The 22723-nt window shown below is 45.7% G+C and overlaps 1 protein-coding gene across 2 annotated transcripts in view; it reads left to right on the forward strand.

The window, feature by feature from the left end:
- Nucleotides 1–22723, forward strand: part of AK5 (adenylate kinase 5) — a 161435-nt gene that overhangs the window by 33700 nt on the left and 105012 nt on the right. For both annotated transcript variants that reach the window (XM_069738313.1, XM_069738312.1), the window contains 4 exons: nt 6289–6475; nt 6796–6963; nt 14248–14417; nt 14506–14619. In XM_069738313.1, coding sequence (XP_069594414.1) covers nt 6289–6475; nt 6796–6963; nt 14248–14417; nt 14506–14619 — 639 coding nt within the window. The remainder of the gene's footprint in view (nt 1–6288; nt 6476–6795; nt 6964–14247; nt 14418–14505; nt 14620–22723) is intronic.

Here is a 22723-nt window from a genome sequence, read left to right on the forward strand (position 1 = left end):
TCTAATCTGGACAAAAGAAAAACAAACGAACAGTACTGAAAATAAGCACACTGCATGTGTTCCACAGGAAAAGAAACAGACACTTATCTTTGCTGAACTGGTAGATAAGCAGGAGAGGCCAGGCAGAGATCCAACACTTCCAGAGAAACATTGACAACTGGAAAGGGCTAAAGGATCCTGCGCACCTAAATATCCCAGTCAGAATTGTAATTATCCGATACACCTGTCCAGGACTGCGAGTCAGAGACAGCTGCATTCCCACCAACAACCACTGGAGGGAACCCAAGAGCAGAATTCACAACACAAAACCACCAAGCACAGTGCCTCCTAGTAGTGTAACCACCAAGCTCAGTGCCTCCTAGTAGTATAACCACCAAGCTCAGTGCCTCCTAGTAGTGTAACCAGCAAGCACAGTGCATCCTAGTAGTGTAACCACCAAGCTCAGTGCATCCTAGTAGTGTAACCATCAAGCTCAGTGCATCCTAGTAGTGTAACCACCAAGCACAGTGCATCCTAGTAGTGTAACCACCAAGCACAGTGCCTCCTAGTAGTGTAACCACCAAGCTCAGTGCATCCTAGTAGTGTAACCACCAAGCACAGTGCATCCTAGTAGTGTAACCACCAAGCACAGTGCCTCCTAGTAGTGTAACCACCAAGCTCAGTGCATTCGAATTGCATAACCCCCAAGCTCAGTGCTTCCACGCACCATAACTGCCAAGATCAGTGCATCCAAGCAGTGTAACCATCAAGCTCAGTTTTTCTTTGTAGAATAACCGCCAAGCACAGGGTCTACATTCTGCTCTGTATCCATTCAACTCGTACTTGATCTGAAAGACTGGAATCACTTAAATCAGGTGCCTGATTTAGGATCAAAGCCATATACAGTTTCTTACACGCTCATGCATAGCTACACACACAGACTGCATGTTTAATTAACTTTTTTTTTATATAAAAAACACAGATAAAATCTACTAAGATTAAGATCTAAAAGTGCAAAATATATTCTAGAGCTCTAAAATTAATAAGTAAGAAAGTTGCATATTTTCTTGATTCACTTGATCGGATTACTATTCCACAAAAAAATAACAAAAATATCTTAAAAAAAAAAAAGGGAAAAGTTCCCGTATTCACTATGAGCTTTGCACATGAATTTCTTCTTGTCACAGAACTCTTTTTATTTCAGCACAGTAGATACAAAAGGTTCTCCACTCCAATTATAAAAGACTTGATTTAGATGTATTCATAGAATTAAATATAATCGTCTCTCTTGCTGTTTTTTTTTTTTATAAAATGGAGCTTATTCTTTGTGTGAACAGCATGATGAATATAAGTTGATTTTTCTTTCAAACAAAAAAGTTATTCACTTTAGGCCGTCCCGCCCCTTTAAGAGAACAAAACTGCTGAGTGTCTGGCAGTATAGTTTATACATGCATTAGAAACTCATGTATGTGCTCATGAACGGATAAAGGCAGCAGGAACTCGTGTATGCGCAGATACTGGCAGCAGAAACTCGTGTATATGCAGATACTGGCAGCAGAAACTCGTGTATATGCAGATACTGGCAGCAGAAACTCGTGTATATGCAAATACTGGCAGCAGAAACTCGTGTATACGCAAATACTGGCAGCAGAAACTCGTGTATATGCAGATACTGGCAGCAGAAACTCGTGTATACGCAAATACTGGCAGCAGAAACTCGTGTATGCGCAGATACTGGCAGCAGAAACTCGTGTATATGCAGATACTGGCAGCAGAAACTCGTGTATGCGCAGATACTGGCAGCAGAAACTCGTGTATATGCAGATACTGGCAGCAGAAACTCGTGTATATGCAAATACTGGCAGCAGAAACTCGTGTATACGCAAATACTGGCAGCAGAAACTCGTGTATATGCAGATACTGGCAGCAGAAACTCGTGTATGCGCAGATACTGGCAGCAGAAACTCGTGTATGCGCAGATACTGGCAGCAGAAACTCGTGTATATGCAGATACTGGCAGCAGAAACTCGTGTATATGCAGATACTGGCAGCAGAAACTCGTGTATGAGCAGATACTGGCAGCAGAAACTCGTGTATGTGCAGATACTGGCAGCAGAAACTCGTGTATATGCAGATACTGGCAGCAGAAACTCGTGTATATGCAGATACTGGCAGCAGAAACTCGTGTATACGCAGATACTGGCAGCAGAAACTCGTGTATACGCAGATACTGGCAGCAGAAACTCGTGTATGAGCAGATACTGGCAGCAGAAACTCGTGTATGAGCAGATACTGGCAGCAGAAACTCGTGTATGCGCAGATACTGGCAGCAGAAACTCGTGTATGCGCAGATACTGGCAGCAGAAACTCGTGTATGCGCAGATACTGGCAGCAGAAACTCGTGTATATGCAGATACTGGCAGCAGAAACTCGTGTATATGCAGATACTGGCAGCAGAAACTCGTGTATGAGCAGATACTGGCAGCAGAAACTCGTGTATGAGCAGATACTGGCAGCAGAAACTCGTGTATGTGCAGATACTGGCAGCAGAAACTCGTGTATATGCAGATACTGGCAGCAGAAACTCGTGTATATGCAGATACTGGCAGCAGAAACTCGTGTATGTGCAGATACTGGCAGCAGAAACTCGTGTATATGCAGATACTGGCAGCAGAAACTCGTGTATATGCAGATACTGGCAGCAGAAACTCGTGTATATGCAGATACTGGCAGCAGAAACTCGTGTATATGCAGATACTGGCAGCAGAAACTCGTGTATGAGCAGATACTGGCAGCAGAAACTCGTGTATACGCAGATACTGGCAGCAGAAACTCGTGTATACGCAGATACTGGCAGCAGAAACTCGTGTATGAGCAGATACTGGCAGCAGAAACTCGTGTATGAGCAGATACTGGCAGCAAAAACTCGTGTATGAGCAGATTCTGGCAGCAGAAACTCGGGTATACGCAAATACTGGCAGCAGAAACTTGTGTATGCGCAGATACTGGCAGGAAAAACTCGTGTATGAGCAGATACTGGCAGCAGAAACTCGTGTATGAGCAGATACTGGCAGCAGAAACTCGTGTATACGCAGATACTGGCAGCAGAAACTCGTGTATGAGCAGATACTGGCAGCAAAAACTCGTGTATGAGCAGATTCTGGCAGCAGAAACTCGGGTATACGCAAATACTGGCAGCAGAAACTTGTGTATGCGCAGATACTGGCAGGAAAAACTCGTGTATGTGCAGGTACTGGCAGCAGAAACTTGCACATGAGCAAATACTGGCAGGAAAAACTCGTGTATGTGCAGACACTAGCAGCAGAAACTCGCATTTGTCCAGATACTGGCAGCAGAATCTCGCGTATGCACAGATACTGGCAGCAGAAACTCGCGTATGCACAGATACTGGCAGCAGAAACTCGCGTATGCACAGATACTGGCAGCAGAAACTCGCGTATGCACAGATATTGGCAGCAGAAACTGTTGTATATGCAAATACTGGCTGCAGAAACTTGTGTATGTGCAGATACTGGCAGGAAAAACTCGTGTATGCGCAGATACTGTTAGCAGAAACTTGCGCATGAGCAAATACTGGCAGGAAAAACTTGTGCATGTCGAGACACAAGCAGCAGAAACTCCCATTTGTCCAGATGCTAACAGCAGAATCTCGCGTATGCACAGATACTGGCAGCAGAAACTTGTGTATGTGCAGATACTGGCAGCATGGCAGCAGAAACTCGTGTATACACAAATACTGGCAGCAGAAACTTGTGTATGCGCAGATACTGGCAGCAGAAACTCGTGTATACGCAAATACTAGCAGCAGAAACTTGTGTATGCGCAGATACTGGCAGCAGAAACTTGCGCGTGAGCAAATACTGGCAGGAAAACTCATGCATGTCGAGACACTAGCAGCACATTTGTCCAGATGCTAACAGCAGAAACTCGCGTATGCACAGATACTGGGAGCAGAAACTCGCGTATGCACAGATACTGGCAGCAGAAACTCGCGTATGCACAGATACTGGGAGCAGAAACTCGTGTATGAGCAGATACTGGCAGCAGAAACTCGTGTATGCGCAGATACTGGCAGCAGAAACTCGTGTATGCGCAGATACTGGCAGCAGAAACTCGTGTATGCGCAGATACTGGCAGCAGAAACTCGTGTATATGCAGATACTGGCAGCAGAAACTCGTGTATATGCAGATACTGGCAGCAGAAACTCGTGTATGAGCAGATACTGGCAGCAGAAACTCGTGTATGAGCAGATACTGGCAGCAGAAACTCGTGTATGTGAAGATACTGGCAGCAGAAACTCGTGTATATGCAGATACTGGCAGCAGAAACTCGTGTATATGCAGATACTGGCAGCAGAAACTCGTGTATGTGCAGATACTGGCAGCAGAAACTCGTGTATATGCAGATACTGGCAGCAGAAACTCGTGTATATGCAGATACTGGCAGCAGAAACTCGTGTATATGCAGATACTGGCAGCAGAAACTCGTGTATATGCAGATACTGGCAGCAGAAACTCGTGTATGAGCAGATACTGGCAGCAGAAACTCGTGTATACGCAGATACTGGCAGCAGAAACTCGTGTATACGCAGATACTGGCAGCAGAAACTCGTGTATGAGCAGATACTGGCAGCAGAAACTCGTGTATGAGCAGATACTGGCAGCAGAAACTCGTGTATGAGCAGATACTGGCAGCAAAAACTCGTGTATGAGCAGATTCTGGCAGCAGAAACTCGGGTATACGCAAATACTGGCAGCAGAAACTTGTGTATGCGCAGATACTGGCAGGAAAAACTCGTGTATGAGCAGATACTGGCAGCAGAAACTCGTGTATGAGCAGATACTGGCAGCAGAAACTCGTGTATACGCAGATACTGGCAGCAGAAACTCGTGTATGAGCAGATACTGGCAGCAAAAACTCGTGTATGAGCAGATTCTGGCAGCAGAAACTCGGGTATACGCAAATACTGGCAGCAGAAACTTGTGTATGCGCAGATACTGGCAGGAAAAACTCGTGTATGTGCAGGTACTGGCAGCAGAAACTTGCACATGAGCAAATACTGGCAGGAAAAACTCGTGTATGTGCAGACACTAGCAGCAGAAACTCGCATTTGTCCAGATACTGGCAGCAGAATCTCGCGTATGCACAGATACTGGCAGCAGAAACTCGCGTATGCACAGATACTGGCAGCAGAAACTCGCGTATGCACAGATACTGGCAGCAGAAACTCGCGTATGCACAGATATTGGCAGCAGAAACTGTTGTATATGCAAATACTGGCTGCAGAAACTTGTGTATGTGCAGATACTGGCAGGAAAAACTCGTGTATGCGCAGATACTGTTAGCAGAAACTTGCGCATGAGCAAATACTGGCAGGAAAAACTTGTGCATGTCGAGACACAAGCAGCAGAAACTCCCATTTGTCCAGATGCTAACAGCAGAATCTCGCGTATACACAAATACTGGCAGCAGAAACTTGTGTATGCGCAGATACTGGCAGCAGAAACTCGTGTATACGCAAATACTAGCAGCAGAAACTTGTGTATGCGCAGATACTGGCAGCAGAAACTTGCGCGTGAGCAAATACTGGCAGGAAAACTCATGCATGTCGAGACACTAGCAGCACATTTGTCCAGATGCTAACAGCAGAAACTCGCGTATGCACAGATACTGGGAGCAGAAACTCGCGTATGCACAGATACTGGCAGCAGAAACTCGCGTATGCACAGATACTGGGAGCAGAAACTCGCGTATGCACAGATAGTGGGAGCAGAAACTTGCGCATGAGCAAATACTGGCAGGAAAAACTCATGCATGTCGAGACACTAGCAGCAGAAACTCGCATTTGTCCAGATGCTAACAGCAGAAACTCGCGTATGCACAGATACTGGGAGCAGAAACTCGCGTATGCACAGATACTGGCAGCGGAATCTCGCGCATGCTTAGCAGTTCATGCTTTGGGAATTCGCACGTATTTCATATTGGAACGATTCACTGTCTTTGTATCTCAGACTTTCTAAGCAGACGGTCCTTTCCCTTTATGAATTAAGTATTTTCATCACTGAATCTTATGGCCGTCCTTCCTGGATAGTAATTTTTGCCTCCTATCATCATCATAAATTCCATCAATGTGAAGATTCATTTTTTTCTCTCTTTTTTTATAATCACATTATCTCACATTTTGTGTGTTAATCTTCATAGTATAGAAGCGCCAATATTTGCAGATTATCATGGAGGCATGTAACGTGATCAGTGTTCACGCTAAATATCTTATCCCAACTATTCAGGGGCTTCTGAATGGATTAATGTACTACAGACCCGAGGATCCAGTGGATTACTTGGAAAACTGTCTACAAAAAGTAAGGGAATTGGGAGGATCGGAAAAAGTCAAGTGGGACACGTTTGTGGGACCAGACAAAAGAAATTTACCCCCGCTCAATGGTGGACAAGCGCGAAGGACGTTCCTCAGAAATGGTGAGTAATAGGCTAAGGTTTAACCTCGGTTTCCATTTGGGAATAACATTTTCTGGATTCCAACCCAAAAATGCAGCAGGTAGCAACATTTAGATTAATGTGCCAAATCTGAATTTTTACTTTGCAAATCCACAGCAGATTCTGAAGCAGATTTTTGCGGAGTACATACCTTGAGGCGGGTGTCAATAGAGCTCTGCACAGGGCACCGTTAGGCAGAAAAACTGCGCTGTTCTGAGAACTTTACACAGGTTTCTTTTACAGTATTTTGTGTGTTCGGGACATACCGTATATACTCATTCACTATTGTTCTCTTTTCTCAGTGTTGCCAGAAAGTTGTAATTTTCCTTATCGGCGGTATGACCGGCTGCCTCCTATTCACCAGTTCTCCATAGAAAGTGACACTGACCTCTCCGAGACGGCGGAGCTCATTGAAGAATATGAAGTTTTCGACCCCTCGAGACCGCACCCCAAAATCATTCTGGTGATCGGTACGTGAGCGCCTTTTCCACTTGAAGTTTTGGGGTTTATCAGAGATTTTGTTTTGTTTTAAATGAACGTGGTTTAAATGAGAAAAATATTTTTTTTCTAATCTAGAAAATGTTTTTTTTTTTCTGGAGATTGCTGAGGCTGTCTGTTGCTCTGGAGGACCCAACATGTTCATCTGTTACATGGACATCCCTTTGATTTCCATAAACACAGTGTAGTGCTTCATCTTTCCTGCGGGGGTGATGTAGGCAAACTCAACACTTGTTACTACGCCCTCCCACAAGGAACTTACTAAGGAGGTGATCAGAGGAACCACTGCGCTTCAATCTCGTCTACGTGACGCCACCCGAGGTCCTCGTCACTCGTCTAGATCTAAGTTGGGCGGTGACTGCTGCCTCCTGGCAGGACGAGGCCTAATCCTATTACACTGTGTAGATTGCTCTAATTTAATGACATCTCACACAACTATTCTGGTTCCACTTTAATCAAATGATATATGTGTGCGAAATTATCCTAAAAGCAGCTGCAATTAGTGCAAAATTCTCAGTTTCCCTCATTGAAGAAGCACAAAGCTGAACATAGAAATTATAGACACATCACTATATCTCTGCAGTGGATTTTTCTATAATTCATTGTTTTGTGTAGATATTTTCGTAGATTATTGCATGATCCAGGACACCCGTATAGGCAGTCAGGCTCCGTCATCAGGCTGCAACATGCAGCCAAAACCGTGGACAATGGACGCAGGATTTTTGCTCCTCTACTGTTATGTTGATGACCTATTCCAAGGATAGGTCATCAGTATCAGATCTGTGGGGGTCCAACATCTGGCACCCCCACTGATCAGTTGTTCTCAGTGCTGTTAGGGTACTACCCTCTGTAAATGTGCACCTCCCACACAGTGAGGATCTGATCTGCAGTACCCAGAGATAGGTCATCAATAAATAAGTCCAGTTCAGCCCCCTTAAAACCAGATAGTGTTATCTTAGTGATACTTTAATATTAGCTTTTTTATCTTACGTTTTCTAAATGTAGCTTTAACTTAGAGGTTTACTGCAGCCTTATCTGCCATAGGGATCAATAGTCTAGAGATAATCACTGTCTTCTATGGGAGAATGTAGTGGGCGGTACCTGTGCAGAGCTTAGTGTGCAGGGAGGCAGAGGAGAAGAGCTATAACCATCATCTATTATCTTCTGTGGGAGAATGTAGTGAGCATGCTCTGTGACCTGTACAGACCTTATTCTGCAGGGAGGCAGAGGAGAAGAGCTATAACCATCATCTATTATGGAGAATGTAGTGAGCATGCTCTGTGACCTGTACAGACCTTATTCTGCAGGGAGGCAGAGGAGAAGAGCTATAACCATCATCTATTATGGAGAATGTAATGGGCATTCTCTGTGACCTTCGCATAGCTTACTGTGCAGGCAGGCAGAGGAGAAGAGATATAACCATCATATATTATCTTCTATGGGAGAATGTAATGAGCATGCTGTTTGACCTGTGCAGAGCTTATTGTGCAGGGAGGCAGAGAAGAATAGCAATAACCATCATCTATTATCTTCTATGGGATAATGTAGTGGGCATGCTCTGTGACCTGTACAGACCTTATTGTGCAGGGAGGCAGAGGAGAAGAGATATAACCATCATCTATTATCTTCTATGGGAGAATATAGTGAGCATGCTCTATGACCTGTGCAGAGCTTACTGTGCAGGGAATCAGAGGAGAAGAGCAATAACCATTATTTATTATCTTCTATGGGAGAATGTAATGGGCATGCTCTATGACCTGTGCAGAGCTTACTGTGCAGGGAGGCAGAGGACAAAAGCCATAACCATCATCTATTATCTTCTATGGGAGAATGTAGTGGGCATGCTCTGTGACCTGTACAGACCTTATTGTGCAGGGAGGCAGAGGAGAATAGCAATAACCATCATCTATTATCTTCTATGGGATAATGTAGTGGGCATGCTCTGTGACCTGTACAGACCTTATTGTGCAGGGAGGCAGAGGAGAAGAGATATAACCATCATCTATTATCTTCTATGGGAAAATGTAATGGGCATGCTCTATGACCTGTACAGAGCTTACTGTGCAGGGAGGCAGAGGACAAGAGCTGTAACCATCATCTATTATCTTCTAAGAGAGTGTGTAGTGGGTATGCTCTTTGACCTGTGCAGAGGTCATTATGCAGAAAGGGGAGGAGATGAGATGTGATATCACCTGTTGTGAATGGTGAATCCAGAGATATATGTATAATATATATATATATATATAATTTTAACATTAAACTTGATAGTTTGCTGTTGGCCGGGGTTGTCACTGATTTTGATATCAGGGCCATTTTACTGTAGTGATGGCGGTTTTTGCAAACTAGCACTCTATCATTGTCTATGGGGCTGCCTGTGGCAATAACTTGCAAAAGTTAGGACAACCCCTTGATAGCGACTGCCCACTCAGAAACAGGTCTTGCCCGTGTGCCCTATATGAATATGGAAGTCATAAAGGGGTTTCCATATGTCGCCTAGAGAGAGAAATGAATGCTTTTAAGGACGCATTGTCTATGGAGCCACCACCAGGTAAAGGGGTAGTCTTATATAGAACACCCCTTTAAGTCTTTCTTCGCGCAAGAATCTTTCATTTCCATATTAATTCTGTACTTACGAGTAACCACTGACGACCCATGTGGATAGGTTTGCAGCGTCGAGAGAAAACAAATAAAGTGTTGGTGTGAACGTCCTCACCATAAGGCTCAGGTATAGGAACCGCTGCCAACACACACAGCTCTGTAATCCCCCAGACCGGGTGTGTAAAGTTCTGCTGCATTAAACCATCAAAGCACAAAAAGTATCTGAACCCTGTAAATGTTTAATCAGCAGCAATTAAAAAGTTCCTGACACATCAATGTGAGAATCGCCCTTGTGCCACCGCTGCTAATTAAATATGAGTGCACAGCGGGAGCCTGCCTGCCCCGGGTCAGGGCGCCCTGGTCGCTCACAGAAGGTTTCGCACATCACTTTCTTCTGTGACCACAGTGGCGGATCCTGCTGTGAAGACATTTGTGTGGATCAGCAGAGCAGATGGAAGATTTATGCAACTTTTTGTATGATGTATTTAATACTGAATATTTTTAGGAGTGTGTTGATTTTGTGTGAGGCAGTGACCTGTCCGCTCATCATTTATTTTAGTGGGGAAATGGCTGTTTGATTAAATGCAGTGACATATAAAGGATGGGGATAGTCATCCGTATGGCAAATCAAATGATGGTAATGATGACAACAGCAGAAGATGAGTGTGCTCCTTTTGTGGGAGACAGTGACCTGTCCCCACCCATTTGATTATGTTAAAGAGAGAGGGCTGCATGTGACGGGGACAGTGACATTGAATAGGCATAGATAAAAGCCAATGTCCTCAATAATATGTGCCAAAAAGCAGCAGAGGATGAGTGTGCTGACCTTGTGGGAGGCAGTACCCTGTTCATTCATATGATTGCCCGGTCTGACAAATGTAGCATGTATTATACAGTGTGCGACAGAGCAGGTAATGGAAAGTATGACTGCAGCAGTAGAGGAGTGTACAGACTTTGTAGGATCAGTGACCTGTGATTTTATCAGAAAATATGTGAAAGAGGCAACATTGTGAAATCAAGAGGAGGGAAAACACCTAGATTGTGGAGATTGTAGCAGCAGCAGGAGATGAGTGTGTTGACCTTGTGAAAGACAATGACCTGTCCAGTGAAGTGATTGTCTAACACTAGATTTGGCAGCACAGTGCCAGGAAGAGTCAGCGGTTAGTATAAACATGAAGGTAAATATTGACGGTTGTGACAGCAGTGGAAGGAGAGTATGCTGATCTTGCAGGAGGCAGTGACCTGTCTGATTATGTAATTTTGTCAGTGAACTCAGGATTTTTGCGACAGCGGCAGTGCCATGTTGTGAGAAGAGGAAAGTCACAGAATAGAAGCATTATGCATTATGGAGCAGCACAAGCGCAGAGTATTTCGGAGTCTGAGTGCGCTGATCACGGGGGATACAGTGACTTGTCCGCTCACGTCTCTGTTAATGAAGGCAGAAGTGAACGTGACCACACATTGTGCTTAATTAATTTCTTGATATTGAAGTCTCGTTTGACATCGGGTAATTAGCCGAGTCCAAATTGATTTAGTCATAAAGCTACCGATTAAGACTTGAGCAAATGCTCGGAGCTGGATGACGTCTCCTGAGGAAGCCGCACAAACCACAGCGCAGGTGATTGTGGAAAAACGCAGTAAAATCCGATCAGCCGTGCGAGGACGGCAAATAAGAGGACAAGAAACGGCTTATGATAGCAAGGATCCTCCAAGATGGTGAACGAGGAAAGGTTTTACTCCAGAAATTGGATTATGGCCCAAACTTCCCCATGTTACACCATCTGCAAACTTTTCTATCTGCAAATTGACTTATTGCAGATTTTAGGTTAAAGGGGTTTTCCATCTCGTACATTTTCAGCAATATTTAGATAATTAGTAGTGCTCCACTATATCCGGCAGTCCCATAGACAATGAGTGGAGCGGAGGTCAGGCATTTGCATCTCCACAACATGCAGGACTGGGTGGCAGAGTCCAGATCCCGGGATCTTCAGCCCCGTTCTCAGGATCGCTGCAAGGTCCCAGCAGTCAGACTGTCAGCGATCTATACGTTATCCCCTGTCCTCTGACTTTGGGAAGGTTTTGTATGAAATGTAAATTTCATATCCAGCTTCATCACCTCCATTAGTCCCGGACTAGACGGCGAGATATGTTCAATGTCACAGAAGTGATTCAGGTGATGTAGAGCGATGTATGCATTAACCGATCTCATGGATGGGTGTCGTGCTGCACATTGTGTGGCTCATATAAATCGTGTGCATCGCCGGTACCCTGGGACGCAGGGAATTTAAATGGGTCCGTCAGGTGGTTCATGCTGCCAAAATCGCAGCCAGGTGTATTATTGTAGCAAATGACGATGAAGATCCACCTCCGCCACCCGGCCGGCTCACCCCAGCACCACTATATGTGATTGACTGATCTCTCCACATGTCACAGCGCAGGTTGTTGTTTTTTTTATTACATTTTATTACTTTTTTAATATGACTTTTTTTCTATTTTTTTTTTATCTGGCACATCCCTTTTATGCAGATTTATATGGATATTGCAGATAAATGCAGGCCCAAGCTCAGTCCATGGAAGCAGGGTCCTACTAAAATTTTGTCTATTTTTTACATAAAAGTGCCCATTTAAGCTTTGACCTCCTGTAATGGAACAGAGCTTTTATTCCATGAGGGAGCTGTTAATCAAGCTGGGTAGATGGAGTTTCAGTAGCAGCAGGGAGGAGGCTTATTGAGGAGCTCAGTGTGTGGAGAAGTGTCTCTGACCACCTAGCCTGACTGTCAGCTCCTCAGTGTCCCTCCTCCCTGCTGCTGAATCTCTGACCGCCTAGCCTGACTGTCAGCTCCTCAGTGTCCCTCCTCCCTGCTGCTGAGACTCTGTCCACCTAGCCTGACTGTCAGCTCCTCAGTGTCCCTCCTCCCTGCTGCTGAGACTCTGACCACCTAGCCTGTCAGCTCCTCAGTGTCCCTCCTCCCTGCTGCTGAGACTCTGTCCACCTAGCCTGACTGACAACTCCTCAGTGTCCTTCCTCTCTGCTGCTGAGACTCAGTCCACCTAGCCTGACTGTCAGCTCATCAGTGTCCCTCCTCTCTGCTTCTGAATCTCTGACCACTTAGCCTGACTGTTAGCTCCTCAGTGTCCCTCCTCCCTGCTGCTGAATCTCTGACCACCTAGCCTGTCAGCTCCTCAGTGTCCCTCCTCCCTGCTGCTGCCAATTCTCCACCTACCAAGCCTGATTGACAGCTTCTTCGTTTCCCTCCTCAGGGTCCTTCCTCCCTGCTGCTGAGACTCTGACCACCTAGCCTGACTGTCAGCTCCTCAGTGTCCCTCCTCCCTGCTGCTGAGACTCTGTCCACCTAGCCTGACTGACAGCTCCTCAGTGTCCCTCCTTCCTGCTGCTGAATCTCTGACCACCTAGCCTGACTGACAACTCCTCAGTGTCCTTCCTCCCTGCTGCTGAGACTCAGTCCACCTAGCCTGACTGACAGCTCCTCAGTGTCCTTCCTCCCTGCTGCTGAATCTCTGACCACCTAGCCTGACTGTCAGCTCATCAGTGTCCCTCCTCCCTGCTGCTGAGACTCTGACCACCTAGCCTGACTGACTGCTCCTCAGTGTCCTTCCTCCCTGCTGCTGAATCTCTGACCACCTAGCCTGACTGTCAGCTCCTCAGTGTCCTTCCTCCCTGCTGCTGAATCTCTGACCACCTAGCCTGACTGACAGCTCCCCAGTGTCCCTCCTCTCTGCTTCTGAATCTCTGACCACCTAGCCTGACTGTCAGCTCCTCTGTGTCCCTCCTCCCTGCTGCTGAATCTCTGACCACCTAGCCTGACTGTCAGCTCCTCAGTGTCCCTCCTCCCTGCTGCTGCCAATTCTCCACCTACCAAGCCTGATTGACAGCTTCTTAGTTTCCCTCCTCCCTACTGAATCAGGCCAGTTGGATGAAGATTCAGCAGCAGGGAGGAGGGACACTGAGGAGCTGTCAATCAGACTGGCTGGGTGGAGATTATACAGCCATTTTGGCATGAATTATTACAGTAAGTACACCAGTTTCATCAGGTGTAAGAGATCTATTTAATAAAGTATGCAGGATGTGTTTCTTATTATCACGTTGGGTGCACGGGGCTTGTTCTGGATCACACATATACAGACAAATCCTATTGTACACAGGTATTACCTGGCATTGCCCTTAGGGTACCGTCACACAGTGGCATTTTGATCGCTACGACGGCACGATTCGTGACGTTCCAGCGATATATCCGTGACGTTCCAGCGATCTCGCTGTGTCTGACACGCTCCTGCGATCAGGGACCCCGCTGAGAATCGTACGTCGTAGCAGATCGTTTGAAGCTTTCTTTCGTCGTCTAGTGTCCCGCTGTGGCAGCATGATCGCATGGTGTAACAAAGGTGTGCACGATATTGTATACGATGTGCGCATAGTAACCAACGGCTTCTACATCGCACATACGTCATGAAATTATCGCTCCAGCGTCGTACATTGCAAAGTGTGACAGCAGTCTACGACGCTGGAGCGATATTGTTACGATGCTGGAGCGTCACGGATCGTGCCGTCGTACCGACTATTTGCCCATCAGTTTCTGCAAGTTATAATCCTTCTTATTTGAGTGTTTAATTGTAATCTAATGAGTATTTGTTACTTTTAGGTGGTCCCGGAAGCGGTAAAGGGACCCAGAGCCTGAAAATTGCAGAACGCTATGGATTTGAATACATATCAGTGGGCGAACTGCTGAGAAAAAAGATTCACAACACGAGTAGTAACAGAAAATGGAGCCTAATCGCGAAGATAATAACCACGGGCGAATTAGCCCCCCAGGTACGGCCGCAGCCCCTCGGCCGCTCCATACCCCTAAGGCATTCCCCGCACCATTCACATTTCCTTTCTCTCCTCCGCTCTCTTATAGGAAACCACAATCACTGAAATTAAACAGACATTAATGCAAATTCCAGACTCGGAGGGCATCGTTATAGACGGATTTCCCCGGGACGTGGCTCAGGCGCTGTCCTTTGAGGATCAGGTAAGGACCTTTCTCATCCGCTTATTCTGGAGGGATCTAATTTGTGATGTGAGATTCGCTGCAGGAAACAATCAGGTTCTGCTCTGATAATCGCTTTACCAACAGGGAGAGGCGAGATTAATCTTCCCTTAATGATGTTTCCTTTTGTGGCCTGAGTTATTGAATCGCGGGTAATAGGCTGATTGTAACATTGCCAGCGAGGGTCCCTAAAGAATGAGGCGTGAGATAAGTAGCGGACGTGCATCACATGCCAAGAGAAGTCAGTCAGTGCGGAGCTGTCATATGCAGAAAAATGACATTTCAAGGTGCGATCTCTGGTTGTTATTACTCTCTGTCCCAGGCACATATTTTGGATCTGATACTACAGGGAAGGGACACTTTTCTGAATTAAAAATTCACATAAATCAATAGTACAAGTGAACATAAGACACTTCATAATGTATTTTATCAGAGAAATCTGCCTCCGTGAAGATGGAGTAGAGGGAGAGAGAGAGGCTCAAAGATACTAAAAATCGGCAGCACAGGGTGTAATTATTTATGCCTGTTCAGTGCTAGTTTCACAGTTACACTGCACAGTACTTATGTAGAATGTCCTCCATACTTCTGTTGATCTCCGCTCTCAGCAGTGTTGTATTCACCACCACACTGCTCAGTACTGCAGTATTAGCCTACAGCCTGCAGTGATCCTTAGTCTGCTGAACCGCCGCACGACCAGCTCTACCCTCTCCATGTCTATTGTGCTTGTTTATATTTGCCCCTTTCATGTGTAAAGTGCTATGGCAAAAATGGCGCTATAAATATGTAAAATAATAATAATGTCCTGCATGCTGTAGCTTCTTTGTAGTGTTATCGTAGATTGTGATAACTCGCGGGCAGGGTCCTCTCTCCTTCTGTGCCAGTCATGACTTTTATTGTTTAAGGTTACTGTCCTTGTATTTTATTATGTATACCCCTCCTCACATGTAAAGCACCTTGGAATAAATGGCGCTATAATAAATAATAATAATATATCACTCCAGAGTTGTGTTCACAGCTACACCGCTCAGTAGTGCTATATAATGTACTCCATGCTGCTGCTTTCTAGTATGTGTTATATGTAGTTCCAGTGCTTTATTCACAGCTACAATGCTCAGTATTGCTATATAATATACTCCAGGCTGCTGCTTTTTAGTAAGTGTTTTATTTTGCCACAGTGCTGGATTCACACCTACACTGCTCAGTACTGCCGTATAATGCACTGCATGCTGCAGCTTCCTAGTAATTATTTTATGTAACTCAAGAGCTGGGTTCACAGCTACACTGCTCAGTATTGCTGCATACTGTTTTCTAGTATCCTATTGTTTCTGAACACTTGCTACATAGAGACAGAAGAGCAGTAATCTCTCATATTATGTCTCACCTGGTGATGACTGATGTAGCAGAGGTGGGACAGAAATGACTGGGAGGATTGGCAGAATTGCTGCAGTATCTGATGTAGCAGAGCGGAGCTTGTAGTGATGGTACAGTGTAGCAGCAAGACAGAAGAGATGGGGCCAGGAGACGTATCAGTTACATAATACCTGCATTTCTGCAGAAACGATAAGTGACAAATTCAGCTCTACTACACCAGTATACAGAGCCAAGGCTGCATGTGTAATAAGCCCCTGTATTATTGCAGGAGGATGTGGCTTTTTAGTTTTGCTATTTGGACTGGATAACCCCTTTATGTGCGTGTAATCTATAATGAGGACATATGGATTCATGTGCAACATCTGCTCCTGTAACAATGGGCACTTCCATATTGTCAGCTAACAAGCGAAGGAGCTAATTGTGACATTATTAACGGTAATTTAATGCGGAGCAGAACTCCTGACTGCGGCCAAGAGCGAAATAAGCCGAGTCATGTGGGCGAGTGAGGAGGAGACGGGCACCTGTCGGACGGATTGTTGGTGTTTTCATGATGCCAGCCCACAATAATGATGGCTGCTCCGCACTCCGCACCCGTCTGTCTTCACCAGGCGGAGGTCACTTACCGCCAGTGACCGGCACCGATCCTCATCCCAACAGGCGGGTGCCCACTAAAGTAAAGGTACCTTCACACATAACGATATTGTTAACGATATCGTTGCTATTTGTGACGTAGCAACGATATCGTTAATGAAATCGTTCTGTGTGACAGCGACCAACGATCAGGCCCCTGCTGGGAGATCGTTGGTCGCTGAAGAAAGTCCAGAACTTTATTTCGTCGCTGGACTCCCTGGAGACATCGCTGGATCGGCGTGTGTGACACCGATCCAGCGATGTCTTCACTGGTAACCAGGGTAAACATCGGGTAACTAAGCGCAGGGCCGCGCTTAGTAACCCGATGTTTACCCTGGTTACCATGCTAAAAGTAAAAAAAAACAAACACTACATACTTACCTACAGCTGTCTGTCCTCCAGCGCTGTGCTCTGCTCTCCTCCTGTACTGTCTGTGAGCCGGAAAGCAGAGCGGTGACGTCACCGCTCTGCTTTCCGGCTCCCAGACAGTACAGGAGGAGAGCAGAGAAGCAGAGCGCAGCGCTGGAGGACAGACGGCGGTAGGTAAGTATGTAGTGTTGGTTTTTTTTTACTTTTAGCATGGTAACCTGGGTAAACATCGGGTTACTAAGCGCGGCCCTGCGCTTAGTTACCCGATGTTTACCCTGGTTACCGACATCGTTGGTCGCTGGAGAGCGGTCTGTGTGACAGCTCTCCAGCGACCAAACAGCGACGCTGCAGCGATCCGGATCGTTGTCGGTATCGCTGCAGCGTCGCTAAATGTGAAGGGGCCTTAATGCATCGCTCTCATCTCAGCCTCCAGGGATGTGCCAGGAATCTCAAGACTTCAAATCTCAAGATCAAAGGGACATTGTGGGAATTGGGGAGATAATGTGTCCGCCGCTCTGAGCCAGATTGTCATCAGGCCACTAAATATTTGCAATCATTTCCTTTCCTGGATGTGGAAAGTTGTTGAACGTGTGAAGAATCTGATGGATTTTCAATTTGCTCTTTTTCTATGAGAAGCCTGCAGACCGAGGGCTGCCGGATAACACGCAGGGGGAGAGCTGATAGCATTGGACTTAGGATATTCATGTGGACAAGAACACATTTTAGTGGAAGACGAATGCAAGACAGTAAGACGTGCTAAAATACCCAAGATTAAATAATGCTGTGATAGCAGTCTGATATACTAGGGGCCACTAAAATACCCAAGATTAAATAATGCTGTGATAGCAGTCTGATATACTGGGGGCCATTGTAGGGATTGTCCAGTCATTTATAAATGAAAACCTGTGTTACTGTCACGAGGGTGTTACGTCCCCCTGGAAAATCTGGAGCTAGAAGGTCACATAGGGTAATGAATTGCAGGTCTTCTTTAGAGATGGTGTGATTAATGTCCTATTTTAAATGGATTTCCTTTCCTTCAGTGCTGAGAGGGTTAAGGACTCTTTCCTTGCTGGCTGAGACCATACAGCCTGGTTGTTCTCAGTTGCAACTGCTTATCATTTACTCCTTCTATATATACACGGGCTCTGGGCGTTTAGTCCTTGCAGGTGAAAGATTTGTCTTCCTGTGCTGAGTGCTAAAGCTGATTGGTTGGAGTGGAGCTGTAGCAGAAGTGTTCTGTGGTTTGCTGTAGTATGTGTGTGTTCATCTCCTGGTCCCTTTTCCCATTTAGTTTATTCCTCCCTGTCCCTATCCTCCTCCCTTTTGCATGATAGAGGTTTTCTGTTATCCCTGATTTGTCTTTTTGTCTTGTTTCCCTTATATTTCTGTCCCAAACCTCATGAGATGGGGAGTGGACAGAGTAGGGTTTAACAGGACCCATTGCAAGGTCGGAGACCCAGGCCTTTCTACCTTCAAGAGTACTCCTCGGGACAGGGATAGTTAGGGTCCCAGTTCCAAGGACAGTTTGAGGCCCCTCTTCCATATCGAAGACCGTTACAGCGTGACAGTTATATAGTAACTAGATGGTGGCCCGATTCTAACGCATCGGGTTTTCTAGAATATGCATGTCCACGTAGTATATTGCACAGCCCACGTAGTATATTGCCCAGCCACGTAGTATATTGCCCAGCCACGTAGTATATTGCACAGCCCACGTAGTATATTGCCCAGTCACGTAGTATATTGCCCAGCCACGTAGTATATTGCCCAGTGACGTAGTATATTGCCCAGCCACGTAGTATATTGCCCAGCCACGTATTGCCCAGCCACATAGTATATAGCACAGCCCACGTAGTACGGTATATTGCCCAGTCACGTAGTATATTGCCCAGCCACATAGTATATTGGCCAGTCACGTAGTATATTGCCCTGCCACATAGTATATTGGCCAGTCACGTAGTATATTGCCCAGCCACGTAGTATATTGCCCAGCCACGTAGTATATTGCCCAGCCACATAGTATATTGCCCAGTCACGTAGTATATTGCCCAGTCACGTAGTATATTGCCCAGTCACATAGTATATTGCCCAGCACAGGGCCACGTAGTATAGAGACTTAAAAAAAAATAAATAATGATATACTCACCTATAGCCCGTTGAAGTCCTCCTATACTCACCCTCCGCCGCCTTTGCCGCTCCTCGCCACGCTCCCGGGACCGCTCCATTGCAAGCGGCAGCTTCCGGTCCTAGGGCTGGTGTGAGCAGGACCTATGATGACGTCGCGGTCACATGACCGTGACGTCACGGCAGGTTCTTGCCACAGACCAGCCCTGGGACCGGAAGCTGCCGCTTGCAATGGAGCGGTCCCGGGAGCGTGGCGAGGAGCGAGAAAGGCGGCGGAGGGTGAGTATAGCAGGTTTTTGGTTTTTTTATTATTTTTAACATGACCTATTTTTACTATTGATGCTGCATAGGCAGCATCAATAATAATAATAATAATAATAATAAATAATAATTTTTATTTATATAGCGCCAACATATTCCGCATCAATAGTAAATAGTTGGGGAAACACAGGGCTAATAGCAGCGGTAACGGAGTGCGTTACACCGTGGGCCGTTACCGCTGCCATTAACCCTGTGTGAGCGGGATTACGGAGCAGGCGCCGGGCAGTGAGTGCAGGGGAGTAGGGGAGGGACTAATCGGACTGTGGCCGTCGCTGATTGGTTGCGGCAGCCATGACAGGCAGCTGCCGAGACCAATCAGCGAACGAATAACCATGACAGACAGACGGAAGTACCCCTTAGACAATTATGTATATAGATATGTGTAGGTCTGCCTCATTTTTAAGCTACATCCCCTCATTTGGAAAGCGTTGGGTGCTATCCACGTTGTGCACACGTCCATATTTTGTCATCATATGGAAAAGCTTGGGACCAGAAACATCCCACCGCCTTCTTCATTGAAGCACACTATGCCTCCCCGCTGCCCCTGCGCTATCAGCAACTCAGCGGAGGCATCATGCTGTGTGATTCAGTGGATAAGAAGAGGGACTTATCTGGTCACAGGCCTCTCCACCTGCCAGCTTCTTATGGACGAGGGTGTTTAGACGGCATAAATAGTGCTCACCTACTACACAAAATAGTACAAAATCTACATACTACAGGGAAGCACTTTTATTTATCAGAGAAATCTGCTTCTCTTTCCTCTAATATGCATTTTCTTCACCCAGCCTCTTCCTGAATGGACCATTGCTCTACAAACATCAGCTTAAAACCACCTTAGCCAAAACAAGAAAGACTGCTCACTCACTGAGGGATCAGATTACAACGGACTATAATGTCTATAGCGTTGCTACTTGTGTTTTATCTTGCCCCGTAGTTGGATTCACAGGTACACTGCTCAGTACAGTTGCATAATGTTCTCTAAGCTGCTGCTTTCCAGTTATTTTATTTTGCCTCAGTGCAGGATTCACGGCTACACTGTCCCACACTGTTGTATAACATCTTCCATGATGCTGCTGCTTTCCAATAAGTGTTTTATTTCACTCTAGTCTGGATTCACACCTACATTGCGTAGTACTGCTGTATATTGTTCTCTACGATGCAGCATTAGAGTTAGTGTGTTACATCCTCCAGAAATGGATTCAGAGGTACACTTTTCTGTACTGCTCTGTATTGTTGTTCATGCTGTTGCTTTCTAGTGTTTGGTTTTTTTTTTCACATCAGAGTTGGATTCACATCCACACTGCTCAGAACTGCTGTATACTGACCTCCATGATGCTTCTCATGAACATTTGCTACATAGAGACAAGAGAGCAGTAATCTCTCATTTCTAAATATGCTGTGTTTGGGAGAAATCATAGCAACTATGGATTTCCTTCCAAAACTTATCACAGAAAATCCCGACCAGTTATGGCACATGTTAACCCTTTATATTATCAGCTCCAAATTTGCCAGATTGGCCTTTGATTGGCTGCAAAATGGGCAGCACAAATCTGCATAAAAAAATTAACCATGTGTATTTGGTCTGCTTGGTCATTATGTTACAGATTAATTCCATTGACATTAATTAGGAAATTAAAATCTGCAGTCACATCTGCTAGTGATGTAATGTTGCTACAAATTAGCCGGCAAAAATCCACAAGTTCAGATTTCCCTGCGGGCTGTTTGCAGATTTGCTGCGGTAATCATCCTGTACTGATCCACCTCGGCTGGGCCGGCCCTCGCTCATCAGTCGTGTATATATTATGGACACATTTCCAGTAATCGCCCGTGTTCTCTTTTGTTTGCCACTTGGTAAACCATGGAGGAACGGTGATTTCTATCTCTGCTCCTCAGCGTCATTTCCCTGCATGTGGCTCCTGTCTATTTGCTGCTCAGAGCTGTCAGCAGGATGTCCGCTTTATAGAAGACGGTATTCATGCTCTGAAATTACTTTGCCCGAGAGCTTCTTCCTGGGTGGAAAAGCCTTAAAGGCTATAGGCACTATTCAAGTGGAAAAATAATTTTACGTATGCTATTGGTTACTATTAGTTAACGCAATTTCAGTACGTTTTAGTCTGCAATGTTTAATTTCAGACCCCCTATTGTCCAGTTTGCAGACTGATACAAAATGTAATATTTTGAGTTGTGTGTTTGTATGTCTGTCCAATAAATGAAGGCTGGAGGTGATGTATATGTGTCTTTCCCAGTAATATAGGCTGGATGTGAGGTCAGTGTCTTTCTCCGAGTAATATAGGCTGAATGTGAGCTGTGTGTCTCTCCCAGTAATATATGCTGGATCTGAGGTCTGTGTGTCTCTCCCAGTAATATAGGCTGGATGTGAGCTCTGTGTGTCTCTCCCAGTAATATAGGCTGGATCTGAGGTCTGTGTGTCTCTCCCAGTAATATAGGCTGGATGTGAGGTCTGTGTGTCTCTCCCAGTAATATAGGCTGGATGTGAGATCTGTGTGTCTCTCCCAGTAATATAGACTTGACGTGAGGTCTATGTGTCTTCCAGTAATATAGGCTGGATGTGAGGTCTGTGTGTCTCTCCCAGTAACATAGGCTGGATGTGAGGTCTGTGTGTCTCTCCCAGTAACATAGGCTGGATGTGAGGTCTGTGTGTATCTCCCAGTAATATAGGCTGGATGTGAGGACTGTGTGTCTCTCCCAGTAATATAGACTTGACGTGAGGTCTATGTGTCTTCCAGTAATATAGGCTGGATGTGAGGTCTGTGTGTCTCTCCCAGTAACATAGGCTGGATGTGAGGTCTGTGTGTCTCTCCCAGTAACATAGGCTGGATGTGAGGTCTGTGTGTCTCTCCCAGTAATATAGGCTGGATGTGAGGTCTGTGTGTCTCTCCCAGTAATATAGGCTGGATGTGAGGTCTGTGTGTCTCTCCCAGTAATATAGGCTGGATGTGAGGACTGTGTGTCTCTCCCAGTAATATAGGCTGGATGTGAGGTCTGTGTGTCTCTCCCAGTAATATAGGCTGGATGTGAGGTCTCTGTGTCTCTCCCAGTAATATAGGCTGGTTGTGAGGTCTGTGCATCTCTCCCAGTAATATAGTCTGGATGTGAGGTCTGTGTGTCTCTCCCAGTAATATAGGCTGGATGTGAGGTCTGTGCGTCTCTCCCAGTAATATAGGCTGGTTGTGAGGTCTGTGCATCTCTCCCAGTAATATAGTCTGGATGTGAGGTCTGTGTGTCTCTCCCAGTAATATAGTCTGGATGT

The sequence above is a fragment of the Ranitomeya imitator genome, chromosome 8 (genome assembly GCF_032444005.1).
Source record: "Ranitomeya imitator isolate aRanImi1 chromosome 8, aRanImi1.pri, whole genome shotgun sequence".
NCBI classification, from domain to species: Eukaryota; Metazoa; Chordata; class Amphibia; order Anura; family Dendrobatidae; genus Ranitomeya; species Ranitomeya imitator.